Source organism: Phyllobates terribilis, unplaced genomic scaffold (genome assembly GCF_046119375.1).
Source record: "Phyllobates terribilis strain yellow unplaced genomic scaffold, ASM4611937v1 Scaffold_13__5_contigs__length_258822181, whole genome shotgun sequence".
In the NCBI taxonomy this organism is placed as follows: Eukaryota; Metazoa; Chordata; class Amphibia; order Anura; family Dendrobatidae; genus Phyllobates; species Phyllobates terribilis.
Window position 1 is genome coordinate 143,540,944 of NW_027362773.1, and position 27,072 is coordinate 143,568,015.

General features: G+C 53.5%; 1 protein-coding gene across 1 annotated transcript in view; it reads left to right on the top strand.

The window, feature by feature from the left end:
• LOC141174100 (cathepsin D-like) overlaps positions 1-27,072 on the top strand; it is a 41,919-nt gene that overhangs the window by 8,369 nt on the left and 6,478 nt on the right. The window contains exon 2 of the mRNA XM_073658762.1: positions 23,487-23,637. Coding sequence (XP_073514863.1) covers positions 23,487-23,637 — 151 coding nt within the window. The remainder of the gene's footprint in view (positions 1-23,486; positions 23,638-27,072) is intronic.

The following is a 27,072-nucleotide window of genomic DNA, read 5'->3' on the forward strand; positions in this document are numbered from 1 at the left end:
GTGCTTAGGTGGGGGGGTGAGGTGGAGGAGCGCCCTCTAAGCTAGAGAGAGATGTGCTCTGGTGGGGGGTGAGGTGGAGGAGGCGCCCTCTAAGCCTGTGTGCAGTGCTCTGGGTGGGGGGTGAGCTGGAGGAGGCGCCCTCTAAGCCTGTGTGCAGTGCTCTGGGTGGGGGGTGAGGCTGGAGGAGGCGCCCTCTAAGCTGTGTGCAGTGCTCTGGTGGGTGGGGGGTGAGGTGGAGAGGCGCCCTCTAAGCCTGTGTGCAGTGCTCTGGGTGGGGGGTGAGGTGGAGGGGGCGCCCTCTAAGCCTGTGTGCAGTGCTCTGGGGTGGGGGTGAGCTGGAGGAGGCGCCCTCTAAGCCTGTGTGCAGTGCTCTAGGTGGGGGGGGGGGGTGAGGTGGAGGGGGCGCCCTCTAAGCTGTGTGCAGTGCTCTGGTGGGGTGGAGGGGGTGCCCTCTAAGCCTGTGTGCAGTGCTCTGGTGGGGGGTGAGGTGAGGGGGTGCCCTCTAAGCCTGTGTGCAGTGCTCTGGTGGGGGGGGTGAGGTGGAGGGCGCCCTCTAAGCCTGTGTGCAGTGCTCTGGTGGGGGGGGTGAGGTGGAGGGGGCGCCCTCTAAGCCTGTGTGCAGTGCTCTGGTGGGGGTGAGGTGGAGGGGGCGCCCTCTAAGCCTGTGTGCAGTGCTCTGGGTGGGGGGTGAGGTGGAGGGGGCGCCCTCTAAGCCTGTGTGCAGTGCTCTGGTGGGGGGGGGTGAGGTGGAGGGGGCGCCCTCTAAGCCTGTGTGCAGTGCTCTGGTGGGGGGGGGGGCGAGGTGGAGGGGGCGCCCTCTAAGCCTGTGTGCAGTGCTCTGGTGGGGGGCGAGCTGGAGGAGGCGCCCTCTAAGCCTGTGTGCAGTGCTCTAGGGGGGGGGGGGTGAGGTGGAGGGGGCGCCCTCTAAGCCTGTGTGCAGTGCTCTGGTGGGGTGGAGGGGGTGCCCTCTAAGCCTGTGTGCAGTGCTCTGGTGGGGGGGTGGAGGTGGAGGGGGCGCCCTCTAAGCCTGTGTGCAGTGCTCTGGTGGGGGGGGGGGGTGAGGTGGAGGGGGCGCCCTCTAGCTGTGCGCAGTGTTCTGGTGGGGGGGGGGCCCTCTAAGCCTGTGTGCAGTGCTCTGGTGGGGGGTGAGCTGGAGGAGGCGCCCTCTAAGCCTGTGTGCAGTGCTCTGGGGGGGGGCGGGTGAGGTGGAGGGGGCGCCCTCTAAGCCTGTGTGCAGTGCTCTGGTGGGGGTGGGGGGTGAGGTGGGGAGGGGGCGCCCTTTAAGCCTGTGTGCAGTGCTCTGGTGGGGGGTGAGGTGGAGGGGGCGCCCTCTAAGCCTGTGTGCAGTGCTCTGGTGGGGTGGAGGGGGTGCCCTCTAAGCCTGTGTGCAGTGCTCTGGTGGGGGGTGAGGTTCAGGGGGTGCCCTCTAAGCCTGTGTGCAGTGCTCTGGTGGGGGGTGAGGTGGAGGAGGCGCCCTCTAAGCCTGTGTGCAGTGCTCTGTGGGGGGGGGTGAGGTGGAGGGGGCGGCCCTCTAAGCCTGTGTGCAGTGCTCTGGTGGGGGGGTGAGGTGGAGGGGGCGCCCTCTAAGCCTGTGTGCAGTGCTCTGGTGGGGGGGGGGGGAGGTGGAGGGGGCGCCCTCTAAGCCTGTGTGCAGTGCTGTGGGGGGGGTGAGGTGGAGGGGGCGCCCTCTAAGCCTGTGTGCAGTGCTCTGGTGGGGGGGGGGGTGAGGTGGAGGGGGCGCCCTCTAAGCCTGTGTGCAGTGCTCTGGTGGGGGGTGAGGTGGAGGGGGCGCCCTCTAAGCCTGTGTGCAGTGCTCTGGTGGGGGTGAGGTGGAGGAGGCGCCCTCTAAGCCTGTGTGCAGTACCCTGGCGGGGGGAGGTGGAGGGGGCGCCCTCTAAGCCTGTGTGCAGTGCTCTGGGGGGGGGGGGGGGTGAGGTGGAGGAGGTGCCCTCTAAGCCTGTGTGCAGTGCTCTGGGGGGGGGCGGGTGAGGTGGAGGGGGCGCCCTCTAAGCCTGTGTGCAGTGCTCTGGTGGGGGTGGGGGGTGAGGTGGAGGGGGCGCCCTTTAAGCCTGTGTGCAGTGCTCTGGTGGGGGGTGAGGTGGAGGGGGCGCCCTCTAAGCCTGTGTGCAGTGCTCTGGTGGGGTGGAGGGGGTGCCCTCTAAGCCTGTGTGCAGTGCTCTGGTGGGGGGTGAGGTTCAGGGGGTGCCCTCTAAGCCTGTGTGCAGTGCTCTGGTGGGGGGTGAGGTGGAGGAGGCGCCCTCTAAGCCTGTGTGCAGTGCTCTGGTGGGGGGGGTGGAGGTGGAGGGGGCGCCCTCTAAGCCTGTGTGCAGTGCTCTGGTGGGGGGGGGTGAGGTGGAGGGGGCGCCCTCTAAGCCTGTGTGCAGTGCTCTGGTGGGGGGGGGGGTGAGGTGGAGGGGGCGCCCTCTAAGCCTTGTGTGCAGTGCTGTGGGGGGGGGGTGAGGTGGAGGGGGGCGCCCTCTAAGCCTGTGTGCAGTGCTCTGGTGGGGGGGGGGGTGAGGTGGAGGGGGCGCCCTCTAAGCCTGTGTGCAGTGCTCTGGTGGGGGGTGAGGTGGAGGAGGCGCCCTCTAAGCCTGTGTGCAGTACCCTGGCGGGGGGAGGTGGAGGGGCGCCCTCTAAGCCTGTGTGCAGTGCTCTGGGGGGGGGGGGGTGAGGTGGAGGAGGTGCCCTCTAAGCCTGTGTGCAGTACCCTGGTGGGGAGGTGGAGGGGGCGCCCTCTAAGCCTGTGTGCAGTGCTCTGGTGGGGGGCGAGCTGGAGGAGGCGCCCTCTAAGCCTGTGTGCAGTGCTCTGGTGGGGGGGGGGGGTGAGTTGGAGGGGGCGCCTCTAAGCCTGTGTGCAGTGCTCTGGTGGGGGGGGTGAGGTGGAGGGGTGCCCTCTAAGCCATGTGTGCAGTGCTTTGGCAGGGGGGGGTGGTGAGGTGGAGGAGGCGCCCTCTAAGCCTGTGTGCAGTACCCTGGCGGGGGGAGGTGGAGGGACGCCCTCTAAGCCTGTGTGCAGTGCTCTGGTGGGGGGGGTGAGGTGGAGGGGGCGCCCTCTAAGCCTGTGTGCAGTGCTCTGGTGGGGGGGGTGAGGTGGAGGAGGCGCTCTCTAAGCCTGTGTGCAGTGCTCTGGTGGGGGGGGGGGTGAGGTGGAGGGGGCGCCCTCTAAGCCTGTGTGCAGTGCTCTGAAGGGGGGGGGTGAGGTGGAGGGGGCGCCCTCTAAGCCTGTGTGCAGTGCTCTGGCGGGGGGAGGTGGAGGGGGCGCCCTCTAAGCCTGTGTGCAGTGCTTTGGCAGGGGGGGGGGGGTGGTGAGGTGGAGGAGGCGCCCTCTAAGCCTGTGTGCAGTACCCTGGTGGGGGAGGTGGAGGAGGCGCCCTCTAAGCCTGTGTGCAGTGCTCTGGGGGGGGGGGGTGAGGTGGAGGGGGCGCCCTCTAAGCCTGTGTGCAGTGCTCTGGCGGGGGGGGGGCGGGTGAGGTGGAGGGGGCGCCCTCTAAGCCTGTGTGCAGTGCTCTGGGGGGGGTGAGGTGGAGGGGGCGCCCTCTAAGCCTGTGTGCAGTGCTCTGGTGGGGGGGGTGAGGTGGAGGGGGCGCCCTCTAAGCCTGTGTGCAGTGCTCTGGTGGGGGGGTGAGGTGGAGGGGGCGCCCTCTAAGCCGGTGTGCAGTGCTCTGGTGGGGGGGGGTGAGGGGAGGGGGCGCCCTCTAAGCCTGTGTGCAGTGCTCTGGTGGGGGGGGTGAGGTGGAGGGGGTGCCCTCTAAGCCTGTGTGCAGTGCTCTGGTGGGGGGGGTGAGGTGGAGGGGGCGCCCTCTAAGCCTGTGTGCAGTGCTCTGGTGGGGGGGGTGAGGTGGAGGGGGCGCCCTCTAAGCCTGTGTGCAGTGCTCTGGTGGGGGGGTGAGGTGGAGGAGGCGCCCTCTAAGCCGGTGTGCAGTGCTCTGGTGGGGGGGGTGAGGTGGAGGGGGCGCCTCTAAGCCTGTGTGCAGTGCTCTGGTGGGGGGGGTGAGGTGGAGGGGGCGCCTCTAAGCCTGTGTGCAGTGCTCTGGTGGGGGGGGGTGAGGTGGAGGGGGCGCCCTCTAAGCCTGTGTGCAGTGCTCTGGTGGGGGGTGAGGTGGAGGGGGCGCCCTCTAAGCCTGTGTGCAGTGCTCTGGTGGGGGGGGGGTGTGGTGGAGGGGGCGCCCTCTAAGCCTGTGTGCAGTGCTCTGGTGGGGGGTGAGGTGGAGGGGGCGCCCTCTAAGCCTGTGTGCAGTGCTCTGGTGGGGGGGGGTGTGGTGGAGGGGGCGCCCTCTAAGCCTGTGTGCAGTGCTCTGGTGGGGGGTGAGGTGGAGGGGGCGCCCTCTAAGCCTGTGTGCAGTGCTCTGGTGGGGGGGTGAGGTGGAGGGGGCGCCCTCTAAGCCTGTGTGCAGTGCTCTGGTGGGGGGGTGAGGTGGAGGGGGCGCCCTCTAAGCCTGTGTGCAGTGCTCTGGTGGGGGGGGTGAGGTGGAGGGGGCGCCCTCTAAGCCCTGTGTGCAGTGCTCTGTGTGGGGGGTGTGAGGTGGAGGGGGCGCCCTCTAAGCCTGTGTGCAGTGCTCTGGTGGGGGCGGTGAGGTGGAGGGGGCGCCCTCTAAGCCTGTGTGCAGTGCTCTGGTGGGGGGGGGGGTGAGGTGGAGGGGGCGCCCTCTAAGCTGTGTGCAGTGCTCTGGTGGGGGGGGGGGGGGGCCCTCTAAGCCTGTGTGCAGTGCTCTGGTGGGGGGTGAGCTGGAGGAGGCCGCCCTCTAAGCCTGTGTGCAGTGCTCTGGGGGGGGTGGGGGGGTGAGGTGGAGGGGGCGCTCTCTAAGCCTGTGTGCAGTGCTCTGGTGGGGGGCGAGCTGGAGGAGGCGCCCTCTTAAGCCTGTGTGCAGTGCTCTAGGGGGGGGGGTGAGGTGGAGGGGGCGCCCTCTAAGCCTGTGTGCAGTGCTCTGGTGGGGTGGAGGGGGTGCCCTCTAAGCCTGTGTGCAGTGCTCTGGTGGGGGGTGAGGTGGAGGGGGTGCCCCTCTAAGCCTGTGTGCAGTGCTCTGGTGGGGGGTGAGGTGGGAGGAGGCGCCCTCTAAGCCTGTGTGCAGTGCTCTGGTGGGGGGGGTGAGGTGGAGGGGGCGCCCTCTAAGCCTGTGTGCAGTGCTCTGGTGGGGGGGGGGTGAGGTGGAGGGGGCGCCCTCTAAGCCTGTGTGCAGTGCTCTGGTGGGGGGGGGGGGGTGGAGGGGGCGCCCTCTAAGCCTGTGTGCAGTGCTCTGGTGGGGGGGGGGGGGGGTGGAGGGGGCGCCCTCTAAGCCTGTGTGCAGTGCTCTGGTGGGGGGGGGTGAGGCGGAGGGGGCGCCCTCTAAGCCTGTGTGCAGTGCTCTGGTGGGGGGGGTGAGGCGGAGGGGGCGCCCTCTAAGCCTATGTGCAGTGCTCTGGTGGGGGGTGAGGTGGAGGGGGGCGCCCTCTAAGCCTGTGTGCAGTGCTTTGTCAGGGGGGGGTGGTGAGGTGGAGGAGGCGCCCTCTAAGCCTGTGTGCAGTACCCTGGCGGGGGGAGGTGGAGGGGGCGCCCTCTAAGCCTGTGTGCAGTGCTCTGGGGGGGGGGGTGAGGTGCAGGAGGTGCCCTCTAAGCCTGTGTGCAGTACCCTGGTGGGGGAGGTGGAGGGGGTGCCCTCTAAGCCTGTGTGCAGTGCTCTGGTGGGGGGGGGGTGAGTTGGAGGGGGCGCCCTCTAAGCCTGTGTGCAGTGCTCTGGTGGGGGGGGGGGTGGAGGGGGCGCCCTCTAAGCCTGTGTGCAGTGCTCTGGTGGGGGGTGAGGTGGAGGGGGTGCCCTCTAAGCCTGTGTGCAGTGCTTTGGCAGGGGGGGGGGTGGTGAGGTGGAGGAGGCGCCCTCTAAGCCTGTGTGCAGTACCCTGGCGGGGGGAGGTGGAGGGAGCGCCCTCTAAGCCTGTGTGCAGTGCTCTGGTGGGGGGGGTGAGGTGGAGGGGGCGCCCTCTAAGCCTGTGTGCAGTGCTCTGGTGGGGGGGGGGGGTGAGGTGGAGGGGGCGCCCTCTAAGCCTATGTGCAGTGCTCTGGTGGGGGGTGAGGTGGAGGGGGTGCCCTCTAAGCCTGTGTGCAGTGCTCTGGCAGGGGGGGGGGTGAGGTGGAGGAGGTGCCCTCTAAGCCTGTGTGCAGTACCCTGGTGGGGGAGGTGGAGGAGGCGCCCTCTAAGCCTGTGTGCAGTGCTCTGGTGGGGGGTGAGGTGGAGGGGGTGCCCTCTAAGCCTGTGTGCAGTGCTCTGGCGGGGGAGGTGGAGGAGGTGCCCTCTAAGCCTGTGTGCAGTACCCTGGTGGGGGAGGTGGAGGAGGCGCCCTCTAAGCCTGTGTGCAGTACTCTGGTGGGGGGTGAGCTGTACCGCAGCGCCCCCTGCCTGTCACTGCAGGTCATCAACACACTTCTTTCCTGATGTCAGAAGAATTGTTATCTGTGGTGGAAAACTAACTGTAATGTGTTTACTGGGACAGTGGTGAATCCTGAGGGTGGCGCCATCCACACAGCCTCCTGACATCAGTCTGATCGTGGGTAACCTGAGGGTGGTGAACATTGAGAGAAACGTCATCACATCACGGCAGATCCAGCCGGCACTAAGGAGGAATCCTGACAGTGTGCACAGTCAGAGCGGCTGTAGAAATGCACTTATCTGTATGGAGGTTCAGTGGTGTGTGTCCTCTGTATATTTTGTGACTCCCCAGTGCATTGAGTCCTTAACTCTCATTATTTTTTTTGCCTTTTTCCTGTCCCAGAAAACCTTTTTAATGGGACCCGGTCATGAAGGAATTGGACTCCTAACTAAAGGCATGGTATTAAAGCCCCCTTAATGCTTAGTACTTGCCCCTTCTTGTATTTTAGTTTGGAGATTGCAGAAGAGTCCAGCTCTGAAGTGTTAATCACAAGGTCAGGGGGCGGACAGTGCGCTTCCACAGGCTGCTTATTTCCCTTCAGTGTGTGACTGACAGATCGCACTTCTCTCCCCCTGCCTGAGACTCTGCGCTGAATCATTGCCCCGAGTTGTCTCACCAGATGGGCGGTGCACACGGTGATTGCTAGCAAGAGCCGGCCTCTGCCCCTGTCTGAGACGACTCCAGGCAGTGATTCTCTGCTGGTGCCGATACTGTGATTTTTATCAAAACTACAGCAGGAGCCCAGTAAGTGGCATATCACTGGAATCAGGGTCTCTGTCTCTATATGGTGTTGCTCTCAGATTAGGTGGCAAACCCTGGTGACTAGAAAGGGCCTTTATAAACATGACCTTGGTTAATAATCTGCTTTCCTGATGATTAAGGATTAGTGTTGAGCGAGCATGCGCGACACTGCTTTGTACTCGCCCGAGCATCTCACTACTCGGGATGTTCGGCGAGCACCGAGCATTTCCGGGTTACTCGGGCGGGAGCTCGGGTCTCCGCCCTGCATGTTTGGCGCTGTTTACAGAGCCAATGAACATGCAGGGATTGCCAGCCAGTCACTGTAATGCTGCAGCCATGTTTGTGGGCATTATAGTGATTGGCTGGCCGCACAGCGTCACCTCGAGTATTTAAAACCGGGCGCCGCCATCTTGTGCACAGTCGCTCGGGATCAGACAGTGTAGGGTCAGTGCTGCTGAGCTAGGGAGAGATTTATACTGCGAAATAGTTAATGTAGGGTCTCTAAAGTCTGCCAAATCAAACAAACAGTCCTTCTCAGGACTAATATCCATCCCAGATATCAGGCAGGCTGTATAGGAGACGCAGTGGTTATACCAGCAAACACTGCATTACAGTCCTGTGTGCTCCTGCTTGTCAAATTGCTGGACTTATCAACCTGGTCTCGGGGGCCAGGAAAAATCATTTTTTTTTTTTCCCCCTCAGTCAGACTGTACAAATACGCGTCTTATTAACCTTTTGGTATCCCCCCCCCCCCCCCCCCAAAAAAAAAAAAAAAATTGTGTGACTGTTTAGACACCAATATATCTGTTTAAAAGAGTCTGGTGTAGGCCAGAGATATAGAACTGTGGTTTTGCAGTTCCACGGGTCAAATCTCTGTATTATCCTGCTTTTGGCATTTTTTGCCGTAAAAAAAACCTGTAAGGCTGTGTGCCCACGATGCGTTTTTTTAAGCGTTTCCACAGCTGCAAAAAACGCTGCAGAAACGCTTAAACGCATGGTAGAAGGTCTGCCATGTTCCCCAATGATAATCCACATGTGCTGGGCACATGCTGCAGAAATTTCCACTGCGGATTATCATTGCTTAAAAAAACCCCAGCACTACCAATTATTTTGCGGAAGCGCTGCGTTTTCGCTGCCATAGACTTGCATTAGAATGTGCCAATTCCGCAAGACTGCATCTGTACTTGCGTAATTGGCGTGTTCTAATGTGCGGATGGTACCCGGGTGTAGAGGAAAGGAGACTCTCATCCACACCCAGGTACCAATAAAAAAAGCTGTAAAAAAAGAATAAAATAAAAAATAAATGTATACTTACCTTCTGGCGGCCCACGGTGCACTCCTCCTTGCTTCTCGCCACTTCGCGATGGAATGAAGGACCTGCGCTGACGTCGGCAGGTCCTTCAGTGTACCGCTGCCGGCAGCCGGGACCGAACGAAGCAAGACAGCGCGGGCCATCAGAGGGTAAGTATATATTTATTTTTTGACATTCTCCCGGGTCACACTGTATAAATCCATGCTATTTGCATGGATTTATATAGTGTGACCAAGTTGTCAAGCACTTTCCAAGTGATGCTAAAATCGCTTGGAAAGCGCTTGTCAACCCTCATGCGGAAATGCATGTGAACGCTTCACTTCCTCATGTCCCTGGCAGGAAAAACGCATGTACAATCCGCATGCGTTTTTTTCCCCTCCCCCATGACAGCACACCTTGAGAGAGGATCCGCCCCACCAAGGACAGGAAACCGTCTGAAATAAAAGGGCGGTACCTCTCCCTCGCTTCAGTTGGTTTCCTGTCCTTGATGGGGAACCTGTCTGGAAGAAAGAAGACTTACCTGGGGCTGTCCCGGTGTGGAAGAGCGGGCACTGGCCTGTGCACCGGGTTCAGTATCCCAGAAGCGCCGTCCGCAGCTTCCCCTGGGGTCTCTGCGCCGAGCGGGGCGCACACGGTGAGGCAGGCTTTGTCCTCCCGGAGACCGCGGCGCCGTCCTCCCCCTGCAGTGTGGAACGCTTCCGGGTGTGACGCGCCTGACGTCACGGCGCAGGGCACGCTGGGAGCGGCGCGCTGGGTGACGTCAGGAGGCGGCACCGATCCAAGATGGCGGCGCCCATCGGAGCGTCCCAGGCCGGTTTTTTATTTATTTTTTTTTTTTTTTTAACGGAGCTCCGGCCTGAGGAAGGGGGAGGGCCCACAGACCGGAGGAGGCTGGATGGCCCTATATTTAAGGGGGGGGGAGCTATCCTGGAAGCGTGGTGCGCTTCTGAGACATGGCTGATCCAGATAGCCAGGAGCAGCAGCAGCTTGCCCCCCCACCTCAGCAACAGAAAAAGCAGAGGGATGCATCGTATACAGACAGCCGCTCGAGTAATCGTAGTGGCAGCCGCAGGAGTAAGGCTTCGAGTGCCTCGGGACCATCCAGAATGGAATCATCGGTTCCGCGACAGCCTCCGAATCCGGTACCCGTTTGTGACCTCCGAGGGTGAGTGAGCTTCGTGAATGTCACTGGTTAATAACGGGAAGTCTCTTATGTGCTTCCTTTTTTTAGGAGCCTAAGAAGAGTAGTGCCAAGCAAAAGCATAGAATGTGTGCCCTTTGCCAAGCTTCTCTCTCAGTAGAGTGGCAGAAACCACTTTGCCAGGGCTGTGTGACCAAAACCATAGCTGAGAATTCCCGGGATTTTGCTGCAGATTTAAAGTCCATAGTACATGCAGAAGTTCAGGGATCCCTGAAAGGGTTCCTTAGAGGGAAGAAAAGGCCCCGTAGAGAGGTTTCCCCCGTCTCTGATTCCTCCCAGTCCGAGGAGCAGTGGGATTCATCGTCCTCTTCCTCATCGGGGGGCGGTAGACCCTGCTTCCCCATTTGAGAATACAGACAAACTGGTTAGGGGCGCCACACGTGGGAGGCGGCGGCAGGTGGCCTAAAACCAGCGGTGGCTAGCACCTGTGTGGCGAGGTCCTTGATGGTGTGGCTCCAACAGCTGGAAGACCAGCATAAAGATAAAAAGGTCTCCAGACAGGCAATACTTGCAGAGCTACCTCTAATACAAACAGCATCGGCCTTCCTGGCCGACTCTTCAGCTGACTCGGTCAGACTGTCAGCTAGGGCAGCGGGACTATCCAATGCAGCCAGGCGGGCCTTGTGGCTCAAAGGTTGCCCAGGCGACCTACCTTCGAAACAGAAACTGTGCTCCCTCCCATGTGATGGTAGACTCCTGTTTGGCCAAAAGTTAGAAGACCTGTTGGAAAAAGCAGGCGATAAAACCAAAGGGTTCCTGGGATTTTCGGGGGAACCAAGAAGATTTAGTTTTCGGAGGAGAAAATTTAACCGGGGTCGTCCTCCGGGAGACAAAAAGAAATGGGAAGCCAAGTCCAAAAAAGAATCGGGCTACATGTTTGGAGGACCATCCTCGAGTTCGAAGAGATCCTCCCAATGACGCCAGGCTGGAAGTGGGTGGAAGGCTTTCCCACTTTCTTCCAGCTTGGGATGCGATAACAGCAAACCCCTGGATACTGAAAATTATCAGTGGGGGCCTGAAGATCCGGTTCAGCCAGACCCCCTGGCGGACCTTTGTGGTTACCCCCCTACGAAAGGTCCAGGAAGAACAATTAGCCCTGGAAACAGAAGTGTTAGAGTTAGTAGGAAAGCAGGTCCTTCTCGAAGTACCAGCAACACAGAGAGGGAGGGGGTTCTATTCCCCACTATTCATGATAAAAAAAACAAACGGGTCCTTAAGGACCATCATCAACCTCAGGAGTCTGAACCAAGTAGTAGAAAACCAGACTTTCAAGATGGAGTCAGTAAGCTCGGCAGTGAAGCTCTTACATCGCAACTGCTTTATGGCTGTAATAGACTTGAAGGACGCATATTATCACGTCCCAATCCATCCGGAGTATCAGAAGTATCTGAGAGTAGCCCTGTTTATTCAGGGGAAGCTGAGGCGTTTTCAGTTTGCTGCCCTACCCTTTGGCCTCTCCATTGCCCCGAGAATATTTACGAAACTAATAACAGAAGTGACAGCCTTCCTACGGATCAAGAATGTAGTGATCGTGCCATATTTAGACGACTTCTTGATAATAGGGAAAACAGAAGCCCACTGCTCCAGTCAGCTCCTAGTGGTCACGGAAGTGTTGCATCAGCTGGGGTGGTTAGTAAATTTCCAAAAATCAAGACTAACCCCCTCCAGGACTCAGACCTTTCTGGGTCTAATCCTAGACTCTCGTCGCCAAACCTGCTTCCTCCCAGAGGACAAAATCTGCAGGTTGATTGCATTAGTCTCGAAGGCCATTCAAGCTCCAGAGATGTCTCTGAGAGAGGCAATGTCCCTCCTGGGTTCTATGACGGCCTGCCTCCCAGCAGTAATGTGGGCCCAGGGGCATATGAGGCGGCTTCAGTGGGAGGTCCTGTCAGCACAGACGTCCTGCAACGGGCATTTAGAAGGCAGGCTCTCTCTCTCCCCACAAGTAGTAGATTCCCTTTCGTGGTGGACAGTCAGGGGAAATCTAACCGCAGGCGTTCAATGGTCCAGACCAGTAGATCGGGTAATTACGACCGACGCAAGCAGTTCCGGATGGGGGGGTCATCTTTCAGAACTCGCAATACAGGGTCACTGGGCTTACCACGAGGGGGGAGCATCCTCAAACTTAAAGGAGCTTTGGGCCGTAGAAAGATCCCTCAGGGGCTTCCTCCCTCACATCCAAAATCGCCATGTCCAGGTCAGGTCTGACAACCGGACAGCAGTAGCCTATGTGAATCACCAAGGAGGGACAAGGTCACGCCCTCTGATGGTGGTGGCAGACAGGATCCTTGGTCTAGCAGAGCGAAACCTCCTATCCCTCAGCGCCCTTCACATAAAGGGGATAGAAAACGTGAAAGCAGATTTTCTAAGCCGCCATACCCTAAGACAGGGGGAGTGGGGGTTGAACCCGGAGGTCTTCCATCAGATTGTCCAGTTATGGGGGCAGCCAGACATAGACCTGTTCGCCACAAGGGCAAACAGAAAGGTGCAGAGATTTTGCTCCCTAAATCCGGCAGAAAATCCCCATGCTGTAGATGCCCTCCAGATTCCTTGGGGGTTCAGGAAGGCCTATGCCTTTCCGCCATTAGTGGTGATTCCAGTAGTGGTGAGGAAGATCCGGGAGGAAGGCGCCAGGGTGATTTTGATAGCCCCTTTTTGGCCCAAGAGGCCTTGGTTCTCTCTGCTTCGGCTAATGTCGGTGTCAGATCCCTGGATTCTACCAGAGAGGCCGGACCTTCTCATGCAGGGACCAGTATTCCATGCCCAGGCCAGGGGGTTCCATCTTTCGGCATGGAATTTGAGAGGTCGCTATTGAGTAGCAAGGGGTTTTCACCAGGCTTAGTTTCTACTTTATTGGGGAGCAGAAAACCAATTACAACTAAGATTTATAGCAGGGTTTGGGGTAAATTCCTAGAGTTTATAGATATCCCGCTATCGAGCAAACCTCCGATCAGAGGGATCCTGGAATTTCTGCAAAAGGGGCGGGACCTGGGTCTAGCTACAGGGACCCTTAAGGTTCAAGTTTCAGCTTTGGGAGCACTCTACAATTGTAATCTGGCTGGGAATAGGTGGATCTCGAGGTTTATCAAGTCCTGTGCCAGAGCAGGACCGGTTAGATCCTTGGGTGTTCCTCCTTGGGACCTGAACTTAGTCTTGAACGCTCTTACTAGTGAACCATTTGAACCTCTACACAAGGTTTCTCCAAAAATTCTCACCCTTAAGACCATCCTCCTAGTGGCCTTAACGTCAGCCCGTAGGGTGGGTGATCTGCAGGCCCTTTCGGTTAATCCTCCTTACACACAAATCTTTGAGGATAGGGTCACCTTGCGGCCAGATCCAGCATACCTTCCCAAGGTGGTATCTAGATTTCACCGTAGTCAGGAGATTGTGCTACCCTCGTTCTGCAGCAATCCCAAGAACTCAGGGGAAGTCAGGTTCCATAACCTAGATGTTAGGAGGTCCCTGCTACAGTACATTCATATGACTAGTCTGTGGAGGAAAGACGGTTCTCTGTTCCTGGCCTTTCAAGGGTGTAGGAAAGGTCACGGGGTGTCCAAGGGTACCATCTCTAGGTGGCTCAGGGAGGCCATTTGCTTAGCCTATACGTCCACAGGGGTTCCAGCCCCGGACAATGTGAGGGCTCATTCCACCAGAACCGTTGCAACCTCCTGGGCAGAGAGAGCAGACGTCTCGATCGAGCAGATATGTAGGGCTGCTACTTGGTCTACACCATCCACCTTCTTTAAGCACTATCGGTTGGATCTATCCTCTTCTGATCTCACCTTTGGGAGAAGGGTACTTCAGGCGGTGGTCCCTCCCTAGGGTGCTCATAAATTCTCCAAAATTCTCTCAAGGTGTGCTGTCATGGGGGAGGGGAAAACACCAAGGTTACTTACCGGTAGCCGGTTTTTCCTGAGCCCATGACAGCACCCGTAGTTTCCCCCCCTTATTTTTTCTATGTTTCTCACACCCTGGTGTGCACTGTTTGGGGTGGTGTGTATATGTATATTGTGGTGTTGGTTATGTGCCTAACCTGTTTAGGGAGGTCCTCTCAATGCTCTGTAAACAACTGAAGCGAGGGAGAGGTACCGCCCTTTTATTTCAGACGGTTTCCTGTCCTTGGTGGGGCGGATCCTCTCTCAAGGTGTGCTGTCATGGGCTCAGGGAAAACCGGCTACCGGTAAGTAACCTTGGTGTTTCTGCCAGGGAGATGCAGAAACGCTCAGGAAAAAATCCTGAGCATTTCTGCATCGTGGGCGCACAGCCTAATAGTGTCTCCCTGACTAGTCAGACACCAATATATCTGTTTAAAAGAGTCGGGTGTAGGCCAGAGAAATAGAACTGTGGTTTTCCTCTTCCACGGTTCTAATCTTTTTTTATTACCCTTTTTCCATTGATAGTGCAAGTGTAAGCTATTTTACTTCATTTACAATGGGCAAGGTGCGTGGCAAGGGACATGGAACTGGACGTTCTGGTAATGGTGCGTGCAGAGGATAAGACCGTGGCCAAGGTGAAAATGTGCCACAACCAACAGCCACATCTTCTCGCTCCCACTTCTTGACCGAGTTACTAGGGAAGCACTGAATAACACCAGTATTGCGAACTGATCAGTGTGAACAGGTTATTAATTGGATAGCAGATAATACTTCCAGTTACCTGGGCACCACCACCTCCGGTCTGTCTTCCACACGGTCAAGTTTTAGTTGTTGTGAGTCTCGACCGCATACTCCTCCTCACCCTGATGCTCCTCCCTCCCACCATGCCGAGTGTCGTCAGACAGCAACTGATCCCACACTTGGACACTCTGAAGAGCTGTTCACTGGTCCATTTCCATATTTGTGCCCCTCGCCTGCTCCGATTGAAGTGGTGGAAGAGTAGATCCCATGTAGCGATGCCCAGAAATTTGAACAGCCACGGCCACAGGAAGTCGACGCTAGCAATTTGTCACAAGAGGTGGACGATGACGAGACACTATTGCCACAAAGTGAGGCGGAGGATCGTGGTCTGCAAGTGGAAGAGGAGGAGGAGGTGGTGGATGATCTAGTAACCTACCCAATGTGGCAGGAGGACACGCAGAGCAAGGCCAGCAGCACACAGGGGGAGGGAGGCAGAGTACCCCAACAGGCAGGAAGAAGCAATGTGGTGGCCGCACACAGAAGGCGGGCAACAGTTCCCCATAGCACCAACACTAGGGACGTTGCCAGTTCAACTGGTAGGTCTTCCAGAGTCTGGAATTTTTTTAAAGACTCTGCTGATAACCCCAAAAAGGCCATTTGTACCACCTGCCATGTCTGCATCAGCAGGGATGACAAAACTACCAGCCTGACCACCACCAGCATGATCAGGCACATGTCAGCTAAGCACCCGACTTTGTGGGGCGAACCCCAGGGTCCACGACTAGTGTCAGCGGGTGTCACCACTGCTTCTTCTGCTGTTGTGCGTGTAATAGAACCCCCTGTTGTTCGTGCAAGGCAATCCCCTGTCCATACCACATGCAAAGATGCCCCCTCCTCTCAGTCTTCACTTGTTATGGCAGTTTCTCTAGAAACAGCATCTACGTCCCACCGCAGCGTTCAATTGTCCATATCCCAGAGCTTTGAACAAAAGCGCAATTTCGCAGCCAACGCCCCACAGGCCACAGTCCTAAATTCGCACACTTCACGACTGCTTGCGTTGGAAATGCTGCCTTTTAGGCTGGTGTAGACTGAATCCTTCCTCAACCTTATGGCGGTGGCCGTCCCTCGGTACTCTGTCCCCAGCCGACACTATTTTGCCCGGTGTGCCATCCCCGCACTACACAAGCACGTGTCCCAAAACATCTGCCATGCCCTCAACAACGCAGTTACTGGGAGAGTCCACCTGACAACGGACACGTGGAAAGTGTTTGTGGCCAGGGACGGTACATCTCCCTGATGGTACACTGTGTAAACATAGTGGAAGCCGGGACCCAGTTGGACCTTGGGACGGAACACATCTTCCCCACACCGAGGATTGCGGGCCCTATGTCAGTCAGTTGCCCCCACAGTGTACAGCTCCTGCGCATCCTCCTCCTCCTCCTCGTGTTCAGCCTCCATCTGATATCACCACATCAGTTACAAGCTGGAAGCACTGCAGTACTGCCTCCTCCAAGCGGCAACAGGCTGTGCTGAAACTCATAAGCTTAGGTGATAAACCTCACACTGCTTGTGAGTTGTGGACAGCTGTGAAAGAGCAAGCAGATCTGTGGCTGAGACCGCTGAACCTACATCCAGGCATGGTCGTGTGTGACAATGGCCATAACCTGGTGGCGGCTCTGAGGCGAGATCACACACGTACCATGCCTGGCTCATGTGCTTAACCACGTGGTTCAGCGGTTTCTTAAATTGTACCCCGAGTTGCCAGATCTGCTCGTGAAAGTACGCCGCCTGTCAGCTCATTTTCGCAAGTCTGCTACAGCTTCCGCCGCCCTTGCTGTGTTGCAGCAGCGTTTGCAGCTTCCGGCACACCTCAGGAGTGGACCTGGATGTCTGACATATGTACCATCCTGACAAACTTTGAGGAGTCCACCAAGATGGTGAGTGGCGATGACGCCATCATTAGCGTCAGCATCCCACTTGTCTGCCTTTTGCAACGCTCTCTGCAGAGAATTAAAGAGGAGGCATTGCAGCCAGAGTATGATGAGATGGATCAAAAAGCCGTAGCGGTCGATTACACACAGCCCAGCCTCATCTCATCCCAACATGCATTGGGGGACAATGAGGGAGAGGAGTAGGAGGAAGAACAGGAGCTGGTATCATGCGCTGTAGACGGTAGTACCTGTACAACTGTCATACTGTCGGTTCAGCATGGGTGGCCTGAGGACAGGGGGGAGGAGGAGGAGAGCATGGTCAGTCGTCATCTTGGTGAGGACATGGAAGTCTTGCCCGTTACCAGTCTGGCACGCATGGCTGACTTTGTTACGCTGCCTTAACCGTGACTCTCGCTTTGTCAAAATGTTGGGTGACAGTCATTACTGGTTGGTTGACACTTTTAGACCCCCGCTACAAGGAGAACTTTCACTCTCTTCCTGAGGTGGAGAGGTCTACAAAACTGGGATAGTACCAGAAGGCCTTGCTGCAGAACTGTTAAAAAAAATTCCCATCTGAGGTCACAGTTCGTTGACCAACCAAGGCGTACAGGCGAGAGAGACGCAACTCCAATCCAGCAGAGGCAGGGGAACACTGTCAACATTCTAGGACAGTTTTCTGAAACCTGCCCAGCTTGCAGGCCCTGAGGCGCAGGGTACTCTCACAAGGAGTGAAAAGTTTCAAAAGATGGTGAGGGAGTACCTTGCCTACCGTCCCAGCATCCTCCGTGATTCCTCTGTGCCTTTTAATTATTGGGTATCCAAGCTGGACACTTGGAATGAACTCGCTCTGTACACCTTGGATGTCCTGGCCTGCCCTGCCGCTAGCGTGTTATCGGAGCGTGTGTTTAGTGCCGCTGGGGGAATTATAACTGATAAGCGCACTCGCCTGTCAACTGACAATGCTGACCCTTATCAAAATGAACAAGGGCTGGATTGGGCCAGACTTCTCATCACCACCAAATGACAGCAGAGTAACATAAAGTCAAATCCACTGTGTTATTTCGGGAGGTGTATTCCCATGCACCGCTTCACACCCACACATGAGTATACGCTTCCTCATTTCGGCTGTATTTTTCTCTTCTCCTTATCCTCAGCCTCCACCACCACTATACCACCAGAGTGACCGTGGTCCGTGTTGTCAGCATTGCAAGTTCCTCCGTCCTAATTTTTGGCAGCTTTTGCTTGGAAGGCATAGGCAAAGACTATGGGAGACCCACTCCCCAGTAATGGGAATGTTTTTAATATGCTGTACTGCATGGCTCTTGTAAGGGGCATGAAAACCGTCTTGTTAAGCTACTGCGACCTCCACCACTTTTTCAAGGGGCATTGATAGTCTTTTTATTCCACTGCGAACTCCACCATTCTTACAACGGGCATTGGATTTCCTCCTAATTTTAGTCAGCTTTTGCTTTTCAATGCATAGGCGAACAGTAAGGGAGACCCACTCCCCAATAATGGGTAGAAGGTTTTTAGTATGCTGTAATCCACGCCTGTTTCAAGGGGCATTGCAGCTCCTCATAATTTTTGGAAAGCCTTCCATTCACTGCTTAGGCCAACAGTGTACAGGAGACCCAGCTGCTATAAATGGGAAAAAAACGGTTTAGTTAAGGCCCTCTGACCTCCATGTCACTTCCAAGGGGCATGGGAGTGCCTTGAAATTTTTGTTGGCATTGCACTCACTGTATGCCCTATAACTGTGTAGCTGAACCGCTCCTTTTGGTACAGGAACATATCCTGCAAGACATATGTGGTTGACTTGCCTGATATTGATGTGAATGGTCCCTGTTCCTCCTGCTCTTTCTCCTTTGCCACCACCTAATCCATCATTCATCACCTGATGCTTTGTTTTAACGGGAGTCTTAGAACTTGGATAGTAGCAGGAAAACCTCCAGCAATCCTCAGAGGAGGTAGGATATGCGCCAAAACGCTGACCACCTCAGGCCTAGCCGCTACTACATACATGCGCTTGCATTCCAAGAAAACAAAGCAGACGCTAACTATCGTCATTGTCCTCATCCTGGCACTCTCAACTCCCCTGATGGAGAAGCCAGTGCCTACTAGAGGAGTCTGGTTCTCTGGTGGGCTCGTCCAATGCTGCCCTAAAGCAGGCCGGGCTAAGAAAAGTGTGTGGGGGGATGTTCCAAGGAGAAATAGGGCGGCTGGGGACCATGTGTGGACACCCGGCCACGGGGTCCCTGGGGACCCAGTATGGACACCTGGCGGCTGGGGACAGAGCGCGGGCACCCGGGCGGCTGGAGACTGAGTATGGATACCTCGCTGCCAAAGCAGCCATGAGGTAGTGGCCAGCTTCGGCCTCCTCCAAACTAAAAGGCCCCATTTCAAGTGCAAGCAGCTGTCAAAAATTTGGCAGTATAGTATTGCAGCCTGGGGGTGGGTGGGTGGCAGGCTGCATGCTTGCGCTTGCATTGCAAGTAATGGGGGAGGTACAATTGAACACTGCTCTGGGAGAAGGACTTGCACGGGGATAGTTGCAAGTCTGCATCTTCTGATGCGGCAAGGATCACTTCTGATGGGCACACTTTTAGGCAGTGACCTGGGTGTCAGATGCTTCCAGGGGTCTTCCCCATGCTGATCCCTTGTCTTTTCAGCACTGTATGCATGTGTCACACAGCACATGGCCAGATAAGGTTGTAAAATGTTAAAATGACATTTCCCAGTGAATGCATTTGTCACGGTTGAAAGCAATACAAAAGTGAAAAAAACGCATAAAAACTGCTACTTGTGAACATAGCCCAAGGTGTGGAGGAGTATTTTTATTTTTGGTTATTTATTTTACCTTATACACAAGTCTCTACCCTGGAAAGGAACTTCCTTAACATATTTCACAGGAAAACCATTTCAGTTTCGTTTTTGAATGTTTTCTTGTGAGCCCGTAAAAGTGGCTTAATACCTCGGACCACGTTGTTGACAGCAGTGACCTGGGGGTCAAATGCTTCCTGGGGCGATCCCCATGTCATTTGAGCACGGTCACTATCGTTTTGGGCACTTTTTAGGCTTTCTACAGACTGCCGGGGGTGCCGCCGCAAAAATGCTCGGGTCTCCCATAGACTAACATTGGGCTTGTTGCTCAGGTCAAGCACCTGAGTATCACGGCGAGCTCGGCCCGAGCTTCGAGCACCTGAGCATTTTAGTGCTCGCTCAACACTATTAAGGATACATTTTCTAGCAATGTGTAACCAATCCTATGTCTGTCAGTGTAATGCAGGGACTTGCCTGGTCCTCTGGGGGCGCTATTTGCTCTCCATTCTGATCGGTCAATGTTTAACTTTTCATTGCTGAGTATTTTGGATTTTCTTGGTATAATCTGTGCTTTGGGCACTTGGTTTGTATGACCAGTCATTGAGAAGGAATCTATATACTTGTAATGAAGCGTTTCCTAATAGTATGGGGGTATAAAATTGTCTTTACTTTTAGTTTTAAAATTCTATACACTTATGGCTGGGAAAATGGGATTATGTCCAAAATGTATCCGTAGCATAAGTGACGCAAAGGAGCCCCGTGATTATTACCTGGTCAGTATTTAGAATGAATGGAAGTTGTGAATGCTGCGTTCCTTCTTCCTTTCTAAAAAACTGGTCCAGAATAATCAGGGCGGACCCTCCACTGTCCATCAGATATGTAATGGATCTGTTTTGGACATTAACCGCAAGTGTGAACGCCGTATTACCTGTCTAGGGCTACATGATCATGTATAGGAGGAATGTCAAGTACAGGAACGTTGCCGTGTATCTGCTGGTAAGGAATGTTTGGCATGTCAGTACAGTACTGAACAAGCATGACTCTGTGTAACTGTGGCTGTCAGCATGCTGAGACTTCTAGTTCTCCAGGACCTGGTGCTCTGCTGCCTCTCAGGGTGTGTACGTCTTCCCGGTCTTCACAGACTGTCTGATCCTATAATTTAGTAATGACTGTTAATTCACTAGTGGAAGAACAAGTCAGTGTGCTGTTTACAATTAAAATGCTGCCAAATATAGCTGTAATAATGGCCCATTTACTATACTTAACCCCTGACCATTTTGACTTTCATGATAGTCTACCTCCCCTCCCACATGTTTTTTTTTTTTTTTTTAAACAATGCTTATTACTTACACAAGGGGACTTGAACCTGCAGTCCTTTGGCATTGATAATGGTGTCTGTCTGTCTGTCTAATCCCGCGTCGCTCATTGGTCCGGCAGTGGCCAATCAGCGACGTGGGATTTCAGAAAAAAGATGGCGGCCGTTAGCGGCTCATCTGCGGGACAGAGATGCAGCCGGGAGATGACCGGCGAGAGGCGATCATCTCCCGGCCGGTAGCAGAAGGACCTCAACCACCAGGTGCGGGTCAGGATACTTCTGCTGCGAGAAGCCGCTCATCTCCCGGCTTCTCGCAGCGGAAGTAGCTGCACAGGCAGCGGCGCTCCCCGGTCCTCACTAATACGATTCCGTACCCCGGTCCTCACCAATACGATTCGCTGATTGGTCGCGGCCTCCGGCCGCGACCAGTCAGTGATCTTAGCGGTAAAGTTAAACACCGCTGTGCTGATTGCCCGCGACCAATCACTGATTTGGGCCCCACATTTAAACACTGCTGTGCTGATTGGTCGCAGCCGGTGGTTGCGACTAATAAGCGATATTGGCGCCAAATTTGAACACCGCTCTGCTGATTAGTCGCAGCCGACAACCGCGACCAATCAGCATTACTGGCGCCAAATTTAAAGACAGCTCTGCTGATTTGTTGCGGTGGCCGGCCGCGACCAATCTGCAATATTGGCGCAAAATTTAAAGACAGCTCTGCTGATTGGTCGCGGCCGTGACCAATCACCATTATTGGCGCCAAATTTAAATACCGCTCCGCTGATTGGTCGCGTTCGCTGGCTGCAACCAATCAGCGATTTTGGGGCCAAATTTAAACACCGCTCTGGTGATTGCTCCCGGTCGGCCGCATACATATTCTAGAATACCCGATGCGTTCGAATCGGGCCACCATCTAGTAATACAGATCTACTGTATTTTTTGGACCGTAAGATGTAACCAGGCTTTAGAGGAGGAAAATAGTGGGTCAAAAAGTCATGATTCACTGTTATGGTGGGGAGGGTCTGCTGCTGACCCTGTTATAGTGGTAATGTCCCCCAATTCTAATATCTCCCAACCTGATATATGGGCCCCCCACATCTCCCATCCTGGTGTACATGGTGACCACCCCCTGGTATACATGGCCCCCCACATTTCCAATCCTGGTGTACATGTGTACATGTTGACCCCCCCCGCCACATCTCCCATCCTGGTGAACATGGCCTCCATCACTCTGAACACATAAAAAAAAATAAAGGATTCTACTCGCCTCAGCTCTGCGTCCTGTTCTTCTGCCAGCAGCTGATCTCAGTGTGTAAGCCGCGCATGACGTCCCTGCCATGCTTCCTCACACGCTGAGGTCACCTGCTGGAATATTCGCTGCTCCCCACGCCTGGGTCTATGGGTGTGGGGAGCGTGAATATTCATTTTCCCTAATAGTGGGCACACTGTTAACTGTAGCCGCCGGCTCCTGCCTCCTGTGACCCACTCCTCTTCTGCTCACCACATCAATCCAAAGACACAGCAGCAGCAGAGACACATTTGGACTAGAAGACGCACCCCTCACTTTCCTCCAACATTTTGGAGGAAAAAAGTGCATCTTATAGTCCTTAAAATACAGTAATCTATTAGACCATGCCTTCAGTGGGACCTGATAGACTTGGTGATATGGCAGACTTGGAGGCCATTTTTCAGCAACTCATTGGCGTCCTGTGATGCTGCTGCAGGGTTACCGATAAGCCATCAGAGGGCGCAATCTCCATCTATCAAACTCCTCACATGCTGTTAGTATCGACGATGGCGCCTGAGGGGGGGTTAAAGGGAGAAAGTCAGCACAGAATGACTGTGCAAACTAAGTCCCACCACTTGATGCTTCACAGCGGGGACAATCATTTATATACATCTTCCCACCTCCCTTGTTGTTTGACAGTTCTGCCTCCATAGGGCCAGAGAAGCACAGAGATGCAGGGGATAAGGTATATACCGCAAACGTTTGGCCCCGCCATGGAGGACCTGTCCTTTGTTTGAACAGTCATTGTGTGCTGACAGTCCTTTTAAAGTGCTAGGATCGGAGCTAGCTCCTGTTCCAGCACCCTCGCAGAAGTGGTTGGAGCCAGGAGACATTTGCTCATGTGGGTAATGGGGGTGAAAGTGGCCCATGAAATTCTACATAATCGCATATCTGACTATAAAGAACCATGTCCTCGTGTTTCTGGGCAGTGGGATATCTTTTATATTCTAGCGATGTGCCATAACTTAGGTTAAGTGCACACAGTGTGTCTTTGGTGCGTTTTTTCTTTTTTCAGCGCAGAAATGGGCCAAAAACGCATTGCATACCTTATCCCATGACTTCCTATGACATTTTGCAAGTTTTGTTCACATGATCAGGAATTTTCCTGAGCGGATTTCGGGTGCGGACAATAATGCAGCATGTCCATTCTTTGCGCGTTTCCGCGTGCTTTTTTTGCCTATATAATGCATTGGAAAAAACGCATGTAAACCCTGTGGATTTTCCGCAGCATTTTTGCTGGCAAGAGGTGCAGAAATTTCTGCGAGCAATTCCTGAACGTGCGCGCATAGCCTTATTATAGTGGGGCAAAATGTCCTTAAGTTTATGGTGATAACCCTTTTTCAGTCTTGTTACAGCTGATGTGGATGACTTTATAAGAAGTGTGATATTGGCTCTTCAAGCTGTGTATAAATCTGTCCACCTGCCGACAGCAAGCCGAGATCTTGAAAATGGTGGAATTGAAACAGCCGGATTCCTTATTGTTTGCCTGTCTTTAGTGTTGCACCTTTTATATCTGTTTGCACAATAATAATCTTCAAATTTGAAGTTGTGTTTTTTGGGTTCCGCCCGTTGTCCTATTCCCGGCCCTCTTCCCTGGAGTGATTTGTTTTTATGTACACCTGATGTTTTGGCTTTGTTTTTTTTTTTTTTGTGCCCTTTTACAATAAGTTTCCTGAAAAAGTTAGACTATTCTTGTCTTGGCACAAAATTCATAAACCGGGTGCGCCATTTTGAAGAATCTGGCGCAAAAAATGGCAACAGATGCCACAAGGCAATAGAAAAGTAACTTTAAAAGAAATGCAAATGATGAATCCGTCATCAGGTATTTGTTTTTAATTTGTGTGTGTGAATCTTTCACTGCAGGATTCCTCTGAAGAAAATGCCGACGATCCGCCATACCATGGCGAGTGCTTACCCTGAGCTGCAGCACTTAGTTGGAACAAATGGCAAATATTATACAGGATTTCCTTCTGCTAAAGATCCGACTCCAGAGAAACTGCTGAACTACTTGGATGTAAGTGTGGGGATAAGGGGGTTCTGCTGGGTTTCATCACCTTTTCACAGCACTCGCTAAACTGTCTTCTCCTTTGCACTAATGTTACAAGACTTAAGACCAGAGGTCGTGGTATATTGCCAGAAATGGTGGTGTAAGTGACTGGGGACTCTAAAGCGGGACAGCAGTGCACTGGTATTACTGCATGAAGCACCTCTACATGATACATTTTGCCCCCTTATGCCAGATACTCGTATATTTTTTTTCTTCATATGGACATAAAAAGGACATGTGTAAAGGCATATGCCTAAAATAAAAACACATGTGCTAAAAAATAAAATTTAGACAGATCTTGGTATGTAGAATACAAAAGAGAAAACCAAATGGGGAAATAACTGTTTCAGAAAAATGATTAAGGCTGTGTGCCCACGATGCGGATTTAATGCGTTTCCGCTGCGAGCACATTAAAAAACGCTTGTTAAGTTGTCTGCCATGTTCCCCAATGATAATCCGCATGTGCTGTGCACGTGCTGCGGAAATTTCCCCTCCGGATTATCATTGCGGAAAAATCTGCAGCACTACCAATAATTTTGGGAAATCGCCGCCATTGACTACATGACTACACTTACACATGCGGATATTAAGCGATTCAATGTGCGGATGGTACCCTGGTCTGGAGAAGGAGACTCTCCTCCAGACCCGGGTACCATAGTACCTGTAGTTAAGTATATTTTTTAATTATTTTTTTTTATCTTCTGATGGACCCCGGTCTGCTCCCGGCGGCGCTGCTGGCTCTTCAGCTGCTCGCAGTGGTGTAAAATGTCCTTCCATGACGTCATATAGTCATGTGACGTGTCACGCGAGCCGCCAAAGACACCGGATGCACCATAGTGGCCATCGGAAGGTGAGTATAATGTTTGTTTTTTATTTTTCAAGATTTATTTATTTTTTTTTTTTCCATTGATTCTGCATTTGCAGCATCGTAACTTGGTCGCACAACAGAAATCCATGCCGGTTGCATGGATTTATATAGTGTGACCAAGTTGACAAGCACTTTCCAAGTGATGCTAAAATCGCTTGGAAAGTTCTTGACAACCTGCATGCATGACCAAAACGCTTCACAAACGCTTCTACATGGCAGAAAAAACGCATGTAAAATCCTCATGCGGTTTTTTTCTGCCAGTGAGATGCAGGAACGCTCCGCAGCATTTCTAAATCATGGGCACTTGGCCTAATTATTCCTCTTTTGTATATTTGTGTTTTTGTTTTTTCCTGGAGGTTGACGTCCTCTACCTACCTTGTTGCTCACCTGATTATTTATTACACTCCGTTGCACCCACTTATATTATACCTCGTCACTTGTAGATTACGTTAGGACATGTGATCAGATCTTCCCAGAAAACGCCTGCCGAGTCGTCTGTCATATAGTTTGTATTGTAAAGCTCCTGTTGGAGCCGATGAAATTATCCCTTATCAAAAGGGTTGTGCGCAGTCCGTGAAAAATTAGGAAATTGTCTCGTGTCCAAAACAATGATTTAGAGTTAAAACGTTGTTATTGTGGGGTTTTTTACACTGAGACTTGTTTTGTGTAGGACAAGTCGTCTTTTCGAATGATACAGTTCATTTTACCATACAGTGTACAGAAAAAGGGGTGAAAAAAAAATTAAAAAATCCATATGCCGTTAAATGGTGAAAAGTCATAAACCAATTTACTTTCCATCTCTATAGTAATGGGAGGGCTGACTTTCTGTGTGACAATCTGACGTTTTTATTGATGCTGTTTTTTGGACACTGATTTAAACAGGTTTTTTTTTATTTTTGAGTGGTGGTGGGGGAGAAATGCAATGTGAAGAGAAAAAAAAAAAAAAAACACGACCTCTGGTTTCATTTACTACTCACTATTCAGTATGGAGTATGCATGCCATGTGTAGAATATCCCATACTTGCACCCTTTGGCTGTTAACAGTTGTCTGAGGAATGTGCTGCCACACTGAATGAACTTGAGTATGGATTGGAAATAATCAAGATCTGCTGCTGGCATCTCCCTTTGCAATTGCTGACCAATGACGTCCCAGATGTGCTCCATGGGAGACCAGTCTGGAAATGCTGGAGGCCATGATGGCACGTTTTAGTTCACACAAGCTCCTCGCAGAGCAACATGTGGCCTGGTGTAGTTTTGAAGAAACATCTCCTTGGAACGTGTTGGAGAAGTAGCTGGACCGCTGGTTCCACAACCAAATTGATGTAACACTGAGCTGTTGGTGTACCTGGAATGGAGACTAGAGGGGTCTGTCTACCACACATTGTGCCATCCATACCATAATCCTGGTAGTGGGACCAGTGTGACGTTCCCTTGTGAGGGCTTCTTTGCTGCATTGCCCACATGGTCTCCTCAGAAGACTGGTCTGGAGGCCACTTGTACAATGCCATGAAGGGGCCTTAACGAGAGGACATGAAAGTAAAGGAGCTATTTTTCAAGACCACAAAGCCAGGGATCATAGTGTGTGTGCACTACGGTGAGCAGTGTGTGTGTGGCCTGCAGCATTTCCGGACTTGTTTCCCATCACATCTGGGACAATGTTGGTCAGCAGTTGCACAGGGAGCTGCCAGCAGCGGGTCTTGATGATTTGCCCAAGTGCATTCAGTGCAGCAGAACATTCCTCAGACAACCATTAATAACCTCACTGATTGTAGTATCCAAGGCTGTAAGTGCGGGGATTTCTGCTTGTAGTGCTCGTCCTCCATACTGAATAAATTGAGATGTTTTGAAAACTGTTTTCTATCTTCCAATCAGTGGCATATCATTAACATCTGTCCATCCAACGTTTCCTTCTTGGTGATGCAATTTTGATCACTCTTGTGGACTTGATGCCAAATATGATTTTTTTTTTTTTTTTTTCATTTATTTTAGCAAGGAAAAGGATCATTTGAAAAAAATATTACTTTTAACTATTGCCTGCTGTATATTCTTCAATTGCACAGTATTGAAGTATACAGGGAAAATAATGGTCGCCTATAAAGTGCAGTAGTTTTCCATGGCAATCCATTGGCGCCCCACTTCTGCTCCTGAAGAGGTACACCACCTGTATCATGCACCTTTTTATATGTACCCAGGAGCAACCACTACATCTAAGGAATCTCTCCTGGCCGTTCTGCCCTCCTTGGGTCTCTGGATGGCTTCCATGCAGTTGAAGGTCTAGGATCATCCTCCAGAAGATATAGCCTATGCTCCACCATGTGGGAAAAAATGGCGGGAGTGATGCTTTGCTAGTAAAACCCCAGAACATCTGTCTTTTGTCTTTTACCTCTTAATGGTTATAGGAACCCAGTTGCTCATTTTGCAAAATGTCAGCCCTTGTGTTCTTCTGTCTTGTCAGCGGAGCAGCTAGTTCCATGTCATGTGCCCATTTCCTCTGTCTGAGCTTTCATGTTTCATGTAACAATCGTGGCCATGTT